Here is a 12,712-nt window from a genome sequence, read left to right as displayed (position 1 = left end):
CAGCGAAGGCTTGTCAAAGTCAAGGCTATCAGACTCCCCAATGGTGGGCAGGTCAGGCATGCTACTGGGTACGGAGGGAGCAATAGAAGGGCCCAAATCAGCCATGTAGGAGACATCATCAGCAACACCTACAAAGAGAGGAAAAAGAAAATTCTAGGTGAGACATAGTAATACATTTGACTGTATGAAAGAATCTTAATGCACAATCTAAGAATGAAAGGAAGTACATTTCAAAATGTAAATGATAGTTTTACACTGTAAAGAGCCAAGAATTGTTTTTTTTATAGAAGTAAATGTGATGTCATCATCATCATTTAACATTCATCTTCCATGCATGCATGGGTAGGACGGTTGACAGGAGCCGGCCAAGTAGAAGACTACTCCACGTTACTGTGTCTGCTTTGGCAGGTTTTTTACAGCTGGATGCCCTTCCTAACACCAACCACTCTGCAGAGTGGACTCGGTGATTTTAACATGGTACCAGCACAGGCAAGGTTAGTTTTGGCATGGTTTTTACAGCTGGATGCCCTTCCAAGTGCCAACCACTTTACAGTGTGGACTGGATGCTTTTTACTGGTGTGTGTTTCTGAAATTTGTTCTTTTTTTGCTACTGGCAGAAATACTGAGAATATTGCACACACAATGCCACTCCTCCTGATGAAGATTGGTCTACAAGAGCCCGGTGCCAGTGACACATTAAAAGCACCCAGCACATACTGTAAAGTGGTTGGCATTAGGAAGGGCATCCAGCCATAGAAACCAAGCCAAACCAGACTGGAACCTGGTGCAGCTTGCCAGGTCTAGTCAAACAGTCCAACCCATGCCAGCATGGAAAACAGCTGTTCTAGACAAGAGAGACTATGACTATGATAAAATAATCAAAGCAATATTTACTGAGCAAGTGAGCATTATTATACAAAGAAATAATTAGACGTAAAAATCATAAAAATTATTAGAATTGGGAATCAAATGTGAAAATATTATCAAATGACTAGCAGAAAACCACCCGGAGGGCAGTCTTTCTGCTAGAACATAATCATGGATGTTGTAAATGGTTTCTAATACTGACCTGGTAAATCAGGTAAGGAAGTTGGGGCAGTAATTTCTGGAACATTGCCAATACTGGGGACGTAGAAATAAGTGTCAGCTTCCAATCGTTTAATCTCCTCATTTTTGGCAATACTGCTTGGAGCTTCAGTCAGACCATCCTCCTCTCCAATATCTTCGCGTGTCTTTGTCACCACTCCCAGAGGATCAAGCATCACATATTTCTTGTAACTGCAAAGTTGGAAACAGTGAAGGTGTCGATCAATACATATCTATTATAGTCATCATAGTCATTAAAATTAACCCTTTAGCATTTAAACCGGCCATATCCGGCCAAAAGTATTCTGCCTGTTTTATGTTCAAACTGGCCAGATCTGATCTCTCACACCAGCCCTACAATATCGTTTTTAAAATTAACAGCTACCTCATCAAAATCTCATAGCTACAAGATAATGCATGATTAGTTCAAAACAATGTGGATAAAAACGCATTAATTTTGGCAGAATAATGCAAACACTAAAGGGTTAATTATGATTACCCTAATTTTTATAGTTGATATACAAGAGGGTGCTGAGAAGTTCTTGGCTTTAAGGGTATCATGAAAGGTCTAGTTGGAGGCTCAACCTTCCGAGTTCTTTTATAGGGCTCAGAAAAACCGAAGGACTGCTGCAAGAAGTGTGTGAATCTGAGAGGGGAACATGTTGAATAAAATCATAACTGATCCACTTGTATTTTCTTTTACCCAGAAGCCAGGAACTTTTCAGCACCCCCTCACATCTGCAATCAAGGAAACGGTCTGCCGCTTTTGTGACTTACAGAGCGAGCAATATGTGGTGGTGACAATGAGTGAGAAAGGAGAACTTGTGTTAGTAAGGTGGGAAGGTAAGGAAAAGACTACTAAGTGCAGTACAAAACAGCCTTGAGGATATGAACATACGAAGGTATGGTAGTATGGAGAATGAATAATAGAGTAGAAGTCAGTCTGGTGTATCATCATCATCATCAACATTTAATGTCCGCTTTCCATGCTGTAGTCTTTGATATGCTATGTCTAAAAGACATTGGATAGTGCAGTCCGAGATATACTATGTCTGAAGGACACGCTGGATAGTGTAGTCCTAGATATACTAGGTCTAAAGGACACATTGAATAGTGTAGTCCTAGATATATTAAATCTGAAGGACACATTGGATAATGTAGTCTAAGATATACTATATCAAAGACACATTGGATAGTGTAATCCTTGTAGATAATGCAGTTCTAGATACACTATATCTATAAAAAAAACTGAGAGTGAGAAACAAGAGGTTTACTACAGAAGTTGGGCAAAAACAGAGCAACTCAAAGGACTTTTCAACAACTATGGTATTAAAAATTTCAAGGGGAGTTAAGCTGATACAAGTTACAAGTAGAGTAATCTCCCTTACTCGAGACGAAGCCTTCACTCAGAAAGTACTGCCTCAAAAGCTGGGAGCTATAGAAGAAGACCCTTGCACAAGGTACCACATAGTGGGACTAAACACCAAATCGCATGGTGTTGAATTGTGGTGCCATGCAGTGGGACTGAACCTGAAAGCATGTGGTTTCGAAGAGGATTCCTTAACTTCACAGCTGTGCTTGAAGAGAACTCAGTACTTTAATGCACTGCTTTTTAGATGTAGCAACTTGTTGGGGTTTCTTCCCTCCATTTCTACTGACAGTCGCAGTACAAACCTTAATAAGGCTCTGATAAAACGTCACAGTGGCCTTGTTCAAAATGTTACAGAAGCTTTGCAAAAAAATGCCTTACTTAAAAGGTCACAGAGATTTAGCTAAAAAGGTCAGAAAGGTCTTGCTAAAATGGTCATGGTGACACTTCTAAAAAGTTACTGGAGCTTTATTGAAACATCACTGGAAGCCTTGCAAAAAACGTTACAGAGAGCTCACTAAAAAGCTCATGGAACTCTTGCTAAAAGGTCATGGAGGCCTTGCTATTAAAAAGATTAGAGTCCTTGCTTAAAAAAGTCACAGAAGCTTTGCTAAATAAACACATAGGCCCTACCAAAAAAGGGTCAAAGGCTCCAATAAAAACATAGCAGATGCATACTAAAATGATCACATGCAGTCACTCTCTTCCTCTGACAACTATTAAAATAAATTCCCCGTACCGAGCACCCATACTGGTGACATATAAATGCACTCAAGCCAGTGCTGTTTAAAAGCACCCAATACCCTCTGTAAAGTGGTTGGCATTAGAAAGGGATTCCAGCCATAGAAACCATGCCAAAATAGACAACTGGAGCTTGGGCACCTCTTCAGCTGATCGGCTCCTGTCAAACCCTCCAAACCATGGCAGCATGGAAAACAGACATGTTAAATGATGATGAGGATAACCACTGAGTTACTGCATCTCTACAACATAAACAATAACAACATAAAACAATAACTTACAGATTTTCAGAAGTATTAAAGAGCAGCAGAGTTGATATAGATGGAATGTTGTGGGGCAGTCGACCAAGTCCTTCTCCCTCACCTTCACGCTGTTTACTTTTCAAATTAATGTGAACATTGTAGAACTGTAATTTCTCTTTGAGCACTTTCTCATCGACCGTAGTGTGTTTGTGTCCCTGCAGCTTTGAGTGTGTTTTCTTCAGGCTTTTTAGATTCTGTTTATCTCGGAACAAGCTGTTGTATTCATCGAGGTATTCAGTGGAAGGAAACTTGGCAGAAGCAAACACCCTGGTCGCTTTGTTGCTGCCCTTCAGCTTCTCGACTTTGGCTTGCGCTATGCCAACCCGGTCGTTTACTTTGGCCAGACGCTGAAGGTTCTCGTTGACTTTGTTGCTGATGCGGTCGAAAATATCATCAGTCACTTGATACAGGTACTGCAATGTGTCAGCAATTTGAATGATGGTATCTTCCTGCCACAAATCAGGAGGGATTGTCGGAATGTTATATATCTGGTTAGACATATTGGCTAACTATGTCACATCGGTGAGGTAAATGTCATTTGTCAATTTGTTGAAGTTGGAACTGGAAAATAGGCAACAGTGGTTCTCTCAGTTCATCTGAAATGAAAAAAAATTATTGGATAATTAAAACAATTTCCTCGTTAAATATTTCTTTTTAAATATATTATTTTATCTTTCTTTAGTTCATCCTACAGCATGCTGGCCTGCCTTCTATGATGGAAATCTTCATTGATAGAAATGTTGGTTAGGTCACATACAAAGGATGGACAGCAGTAGACTCTGCAGATAAGTCTTTTACTCCCAACTATGTAAAGGGAAAAGAAACCAGGGAAGACCTAAACTTCAAAGATACTGCAAAGAGGAATATGAAATGGAAAGGAATTCATCATAATAAATGGCAAACCAAAGCAGAAAAGCAACCAGTAGGGAGAAAGCTTATCAAGACATACCAAAGCCATGAACAGTCACAGTCCCAACAATTGACAGGAGATACCAATATCTTTCCTCTCTCCTCTGTATTTTCCAACTGAGGTAACCATGCATCTCCTCTACAGCAAGATACCCATTTCTGTGCAGTTCTATATTTAAGAGATGAGGAATTATGTACATTATTTATATTTGACGGATACTTGTCCTTATCTTGTTTGTTAACACGTTTCGGCTGATATACCCTCCAGCCTTCATCTGGTGCCTTGGGGAAATTTCAAACCTGGGTTCTCATTCCTAAGGTATTTTTCGATATTATTATTATTCAAGTTACTGCCTGGAATCGAACTTAGAATCTTGGGGTTAATAGCCCGCACTCTTGGTATATGGCGTAGTGGTTAAGAGCGTGGGCTACTAACCCAAAATTCCGAGTTCGATTCCAGGCAGTGACTTGAATAATAATAATAATAATTATTATTATTGCAACCAGCACGAGGGCCAGTCAGGCGGTTCTGGCAACACTCAAAAAGTGTCTTTACATGCTACCTGCACGGGAACCAGTCCGGTGGCACTGGCAACGACCATGCTCGAATGTTGTTTTTCATGTGCCACCAGCAAGTGCTGGTAAAGCAACGCTGGCAACAATCACACTCGAATGGTGCTTTTCACGTGTCACTGGCATGGGAGCCAATCCGTGGCCCTGGCAACGATCATGCTCAGATGTGCTTTTAATGTTTCACTGGCACAAGTGCCAGTCAGGTGGTACTGTCATTGGCCAAGTCAGCAATTTTGATTTGCTTACACTTGCCTCAATAGGTCTTCACAAGCAAAGTTCATTGTCTAATGAATGAGGGGTACTCATAAGTGGGCCGGTTACACCCCACGTTTGGATGTACATCTTTTCAGGAGTCTATAAAATAAATACCAGTTGAACACTGGGGTCGATGTAATCGATTTACATCCTTCACCCAAATTGCTGAATTGTTAAGAATGATGGGAAAAAAATGCCATGCAACTTTTGTTCTGGTCCTTCACATCCAGATTAGAAATCATCTCATGGTCAACTTTGCCTTTCATCCTTTTGAAAGTCAATAAAATAATGAACCAGTCAGTACTGGAGTCTATGTAACAGAGTAAACACCTCCATGAAAATTGCTGGACTTGTGCCAAAATTTGAAACCATTACTGTTATTATTATTATATTATATTATTATTATTATTATTATTATTATTATTATTAAGGCAGCAAGCAGGCAGAATCATTGACACACTGAACAAAATGCTGAGTGGCATTTCTTCCAGTTTTATGTTCTGAGTTCAAATTCCACCAAGGTCAATTTTGTCTTATGTACTTTTATGTAAGTCAATGAAATCAGCATCAGTTAAGCACAGGAGGTAGATGTAATTGATTATCCCACTCCCCACAAAATTCCTGGCCTAGAAAGAATTATCATAATAAACATTCTCCTTCCAAATTATTTTGCTTGTTTTCATTGATGTTAGAGTTTAACTTTCATCAATGCTGATGAAGCAAGCTTATGACCAAAGGCATTCAAGCTATGACCATCCCCAGGTTTTCCCTGGACACAATGCACTTGAAATTACATGACATAACATGACCTTCATTAAGACAGTAACAGAGGAGAGTGTTTGAGAGAGAATTGAATTAGTAGCTATTTCTGATTTCTTTACTGCCCACAAGGGGATATACACAGAAGGGACAAACAAGGACAGACAAATGGATTAAGTCGATTATATCGACCCCAGTGCGTAACTGGTACTTATTTAATCGACCCCGAAAGGATGAAAGGCAAAGTCGACCTCAGCGGAATTTGAACTCAGAACGTAGCGGCAGACAAGATACCGCTAAGCATTTCGTCCGGCGTGCTAACGTTTCTGCCAGCTCGCCACCTTTTAGTAGCTATTTCTAGCCAGTTAATTGACTTAGTAAAAGAGAGAGAGGACTTTTGGGATGAATGCAAGAATATCAAAGTATCCCCTTGTGGTTCATAGCGTCACTTACATGAGCTTTGGTAATTGAAATGTCCATCTATAGGTAAACAGTTTTAATGACTTCAACAGAACACTTTTTGTCTTTCCCTTCAGTTACATTTGCAGAAAGTATGAAAAGAAAGAACAATCCTCTTCACATTGCCTCTTTGTGTATATAGCACGAGTTATTAATATTCATCTAATGCGATGAGCTGGCAGAATCGTTAGCATGCTGGACAAAATGCTTAGTGGCATTTCATCCGCCTTTATGTTCTGAGTTCAAATTCTGTCAAGGTTGACTTTGCCTTTCATCCTTTTGAGGTTGGACACTGGGGTCAATGTAATTGGCTTACCTCCTCCACCGGAATTGCTAGCCTTGTGCCAACATTTGAAATCAATATTCAGTTTGTCTACATAATATTATGTTCATTATATTGCCATGAACTTTTGTTTGGAAATATATTCTTGCCATATTCTGAGATCATATACAAGAGGGTGCTGAAAAGTTCTTGGCTTTGGGTAAAAGAAAATACAAGAGGATCAGTTAATTATGATTTTATTCAACATATTCCCCTCTTAGATTCACACACTTATTGCAGCAGTCCTTCAGATTTTCAAAGCACTGTAAAAGAAGTTGGAAGGTTGCACCTCTAACCAGACCAGTCAGCATTGCAGACCTCATATATGATTTGGTGATACAAACAGGAAAATAGAACTCAAAACATGGAGTGTATGTTTGGAAGTTAAATGTTATGGCCAGTCATGAAATGACCATTGGTTTTGCACAACCAATGATCATTATGACTGGCCATAACATTTAACTTCCTAAAAAATATATTGCTACTCAATTATTTCATTAGAGTGTGTTTCTTTTTTGACTAAATGAACTACTGACTATATATATATATATATATATATATATATATATATATATATATATATATATATATATATATATACACATACATACATACTTTGATACTTAGATAAGTTTCAGCCAGTATTGGCCCAGACCATGTCTAACTTAATAGCACCACCTGGAAAAGACATTTAATGACGTTTCATATCACAGTCATTCTTTGGGCACCATAGCCCACTCAAGTAAAAAGTTGTTGTTTGCAGAGATATATCTGGGGGGTGGGGGGTTTATTTGGAATTTGTTAGAGATAATTGTCCAGGAACCATTTAAATATTAAGGGACCTTTTTCTTATCTCATGTGTCTTGGTATGATGATGAACAGAGCAGGGCCAGTTGAGGTTAAATGCTTCTTGTTGAGATGTAATGTGGACATGACTTTTGTAGAGGACAGACAGCATGGAGACCAAGCCTTGGGTATATATAAATAAATATATATATATATATAGAGAGAGAGAGGGGGGTAATATTTTATATTCGAGTATACACCTTGTAGTATGCTGTTAAAAGCCTATCTGCAGCATTCGGTTACCTGATGTCAACAACAGTTCGGAGGTATATTACACTGGATTTACTTCAGGAGCCCTTCTGTTTACATAGAATTTATAAATACACGAGAGAAAGAAAATGGAAATTACATGTGTATGTATGAATAATTAATAACTTAAGACTTAAAGGCCGAGAGTTTCGTGCACTGGCACTTGTTATATACACATTTATACAGATGTATGTATCTCTACGTATATAAGTACGCATTATCTTTATCTTAGCCAAGTCAGCTCTGAACAAAACACATCCCATCTACAGCCATTTCGTCATTTTTGTTTTTTAAACACAATGTACTTGGGATCACATCATCTAATGTATTATATTCTTAAAACGATGTTAAGAAAAAATTCGGCAGCTATTTCTACCAAATCGAACGACCACCGTAAAAGACTCTCCATGGGCTCGACATCTATTTCACACACACACACACACACACACATATATATATATATATGAATTTTCAATGGCCAGATAACTGAAGAGATGTTGGCGTGGGTTCCCACCCCGGCATCCGAAACTCGGAGTTTTATCATGGCTACCGAATAAGTGTCACATATTTTTACAGGTAAATTCCTCTATTTACATAATATCGAGGTCTCTTTCTTTCTTTTGTTGTCTTTTCTATCAATATATATATATATATATATGCGTAGATATGTATGCCTTTGCGCGTGAGTGTTGTTTATCCATGAAGGAAAATCTGTGGAACAATTAAACGTCCCGAAACCTATTTGTAGACCGTAACACACACACACACACACACAAACGAAATCTCCCGCAATTGGAAATTAAAATTATATTTCAAAATATCCTACTTTTACGAAAGAAAACATTAATAAAAGAAAAACGACAAAATACACTACAGTGTTTTAAACTGCAAATGTTTTTTTAGTCGTGAGTAATAGACCCGACACGAAACGAAAGGGGTGTGTGAATGTTTTTAGTGAGAGAAACTTAAAGCTTCTGTGGTAAATACATAACAGAAAGTTATGTAAAAACAAGTTAACAGTTACCACTGGTGAGAATATAGAGCCCGTTGAAATATTTTGAATTAATTTCTATAGCGCTTAAACAAATTAAAGAAATATATAGAGCGGAGAGAGATTTTTTTAAAAACAACACTCACAGAATTTCGATGCTGAAGTCAAGTTTCTGTCGCTGAATTATGGTGGGCGGTGTCAAGTGAAATAGTTACTCAAGTAATAAATGACCGCGATAAAACATTTAAAAAAATCTTTTTTTCTTGGCTTATACAATTTATGAATTGTATCGTGTTACATTTTTCTTTTGTCATTTAAATGCTTTTTAGATTAATATTTTATGTTAACATGTGAGAATTATTTGGAGTAATTTAACTGAGCTAAATTATAACATATTTGAAATTTATATTATACAACATTTGTATTATATATATGTCATGTCCTACAATCACACATATAGGAAATAGTGTGACGTACATACACTGATTACCAACGGTGTTGGCCACACATACATACACACACACACTGATAGCTACACTCTAATTTATTTCCTTGATTAGGCATACTTTTGATGAAATAAATGTGATATTGCAGACTTATTATCATTACGAATCTCATATTTCGATGACATTTCTAACCTTAATTATCTCTTTATTTCCGCCTATTTATTACTCGTTATTACAGTGGCAAAACGTTTGTACAAACACACATACACACATATACATATGGCTAAATATACCGGTACTACTAAAGCAGCGCGGACCCGAACGCGCAGTTGCGCGTCCGCGCTAGGTAGTCGTGAGTGGTCGATCCTAACCCTAACCCTAACCCTAAACACGTATACATTTGCACACGCGGGTTAGGGTTAGGGTTAGGGATAGGGTTAGGGTTAGGGACAGGGTTAGGGTTAGGGTTAGGGATAGGGTTAGGGTTAGGATCGACCACTCAAGACTAGCTAGCGCGGACGCGCGACTGCGCGTTCGGGTCCGCGCTGCTTTAGTAGTACCAAATATACCTATACACAAATACCTATGGCTAAATATACACATACACACTTATACCTATGGCTAAATAGTGAAGAAGTTTATATCACAGGCCTAAGACTTCAGGTTCAATTCCTCCTTGTAGTACCTTAGGCCTAAAAGGTTTCCAAAGTAGGACAAATTTGTGCTGTAGCTTTGTAAATATGGAAATTATTTATTGGAATATGACATGTATGGATATGATACATATTTGATACAAAACCACATTAAAATACAAATCTAAAACTGAAGAAAATACAAACATGAATGACAAAAGAAAGAAAATGAAGAAAAAAGGGAGAAAGAAAAAAGAAAGAAAAAAGCATCAATTCAACACCAAGTGTCTCAATTGGTTGCACAACTGGGAAGTCGGAAAATGCATAGAAAATGCAATAATCAATCTCCAGAGGCAGATCTAAACAAGTGTTATCCATCTGACTTTGTTTCCTCATAGCTTTCAGGAAAAGGGGTATTTTTTAAGAAATCTGCGTGGCACTTTGGGCAAGTGTCTTCTACTATAGCCTCGGGCCGACCAAAGCCTTGTGAGTGGATTTGGTAGACCGAAACTGAAAGAAGCCCGTTGTGTATATATATATATATATATATATATATATATATATATATATATATATATATATATATATATATATATGTATGTGTGTGTATACGTTTGTGTGTCTGTGTTTGTCCCCCCAACATCGTGTGACAACAGATGCTGGTGTGTTTACGTAACTTAGCAGTTTGGCAAAAGAAACCGATAGAATAAGTACTAGGCTTACAAAGAATAAGTCCTGGGGTCGATTTGTTCGACTAAAGGTGGTACTCCAGCATGGCCACAGTCAATTGGTAAAAGAGAGTAGATAGGTGCAGGTACGGCTGTGTAGTATGACCTTTACTTCCCAACCACATGGTTCTGAGTTCAGTCCCACTGCACAGAAACTTGGGCAAGTGTCTTCTACTATAACTTTGGGCAAAGCAAGTCTTTGTGAGTGGATTTGGTAGACAAAAACTAAAAGAAGCCCATCATATATGTATATATATAGTCACAATGAAGATATTCAAACCTCTTATAGGGATATTTATCCAAGATACACCAGTTTAATATATTAATTTTTGAAGAGATAATTCTTCAATAAATATATTATATACGAGAATAAATATATTATATACATAGAATATCGTGAGATATCAAACATTTTTATTGAGTTAGAATACAGAGCGATCTAATGGATACAAATTAATTCATTAACCAACAATTGTTTCATTTCTCAAATAAGGTTGAAATTACAAAGCATATAAAAATATAATTTTGCATTTTAAATACCTTATAAAGAAAATCATCAGAGATTTTAGAGAACAATAAAGATTACATTAAGAGACTTTCAGAATATACAGAATATATAAACATGTTTACTATGCATGTATGTATAATTAATTTGGATCCATTAAATCTCTTTGTTTTCTTACTCAATGTGTGTGTGTGTGTGTGTCCTACCACCACTTGTCAACTAGTGTCAGTGTTTACGTCCCAGTCACTTAGCAGTTCAGCAAAATGACATCAATAGAATAAGTACAGGTTTTTAAAAAAACCCGAGGCCAATTCAGTTGACTAAAAATTATTCTAGGCAATGCCCCAGCAGGGTTGCAGTCTAATGACTGTAAGACAAGTAAGAGGTGAAAGAAACACTATTCAGACGGTGTAGATTACGGTTAAATCAAAATTTAATATGATAAAAAGATGGTTGGGCTCACACACATCCACACTGACACACATCACATAAAAAGCTACAAATATGAAACTAGAAACTTTGAAACAATTGCGATCTGTATCAGTATATATGTGTGCACATCCACCATATTTGGTTGTTTTGTTTTTTGGTTTTCACATATTGGTGAAGGTTGTGTGGTAAAAAGCTTGCTTCCCAACCACATGGTTCCAGGTTCAGTTCCACAGTGTGGCACTTTGGGCAAGCATCTTCTGCTATTGCCTTGGGCTGACCAAAGCCTTGTGAGTGAATTTGGAAGATGGAAACTGAAAGAAGCCTATCGCATATGTGTGTGTGTGTGTGTGGCTTGACATCCAGAGTTGAATTATTTATGTCCCTGTAACTTAGTGGTTTGGCAAAAAGAGACTGAGAGAATAAGTACCAGGTTTAAAAGAAAGGAAATAAATACTAAAAGTTCTTGAAGGTGGTGCCCCAGCATGGCAGCAATCTAATGACAGAACCAGTTAAAAGATAGATTAAATTCTAATAAAATTGTAATCTCTACAATCTAAAAAGTATTTGTAGAAAATTTCATTAAAACCATCCATCTTCCTGAAAGTTATGAGGAAACAAAGTCAAGTGGGTGACACTTATGTAGGTATGCCTCGAAGGGTCGGTTATTGCATTCATCACTGAACAGGATAAAGCACTAAATGCTGCAATCTGCTGGCTATTTCCATATTTCAACAAGTGATATTTGTGGCATTCTGGAAAACTTGATCCCAAACAAAGACGTTTTTGACTTCAATAATGTCCCATCCAGGATCTAGTTCAAAACGGGGGCACCAGTTTTCATTTATGTTTTATGTAGTGTTTTTGGTACCGAAAGACTTTCAAACTTCGTATACTTATTTATTTTGTGTTATAGAACAGAAAAAAATGTTTGTATTCAAAGTTATTTCATGTAAAAAATTGTCTTATTTCGATAATTTCAACCAATCACTGACAAGTATTCAGCTGTTTACAGTTACTCCTTTGGCAGTTTAAGCGGTGTAAAGCGTATTTAATCTCCATTACTTCTGACATTTTGCAGAGAGGCAACACACGTGTGTTCGTTTTCCTT

General features: G+C 37.5%; 1 protein-coding gene across 1 annotated transcript in view; it reads right to left on the bottom strand.

Moving 5' to 3' along the window:
- Window positions 1-9,115, bottom strand: part of LOC106883601 (WASH complex subunit 1) — a 13,568-nt gene extending 4,453 nt beyond the window's left edge. Inside the window, exons 1-4 of the mRNA XM_014934686.2 lie at window positions 9,008-9,115; window positions 3,478-4,094; window positions 1,070-1,278; window positions 5-128 (exon numbers count right to left, since the gene is read on the bottom strand). Of these exons, the coding sequence (XP_014790172.1) occupies window positions 5-128; window positions 1,070-1,278; window positions 3,478-3,998 (854 nt within the window). The 5' untranslated portion in view covers window positions 3,999-4,094; window positions 9,008-9,115. The remainder of the gene's footprint in view (window positions 1-4; window positions 129-1,069; window positions 1,279-3,477; window positions 4,095-9,007) is intronic.
- Window positions 9,116-12,712: the final 3,597 nt, after the last annotated feature.

The sequence above is a fragment of the Octopus bimaculoides genome, chromosome 23 (genome assembly GCF_001194135.2).
Source record: "Octopus bimaculoides isolate UCB-OBI-ISO-001 chromosome 23, ASM119413v2, whole genome shotgun sequence".
NCBI classification, from domain to species: Eukaryota; Metazoa; Mollusca; class Cephalopoda; order Octopoda; family Octopodidae; genus Octopus; species Octopus bimaculoides.
This window is presented reverse-complemented; position numbering and strand designations above follow the sequence as displayed.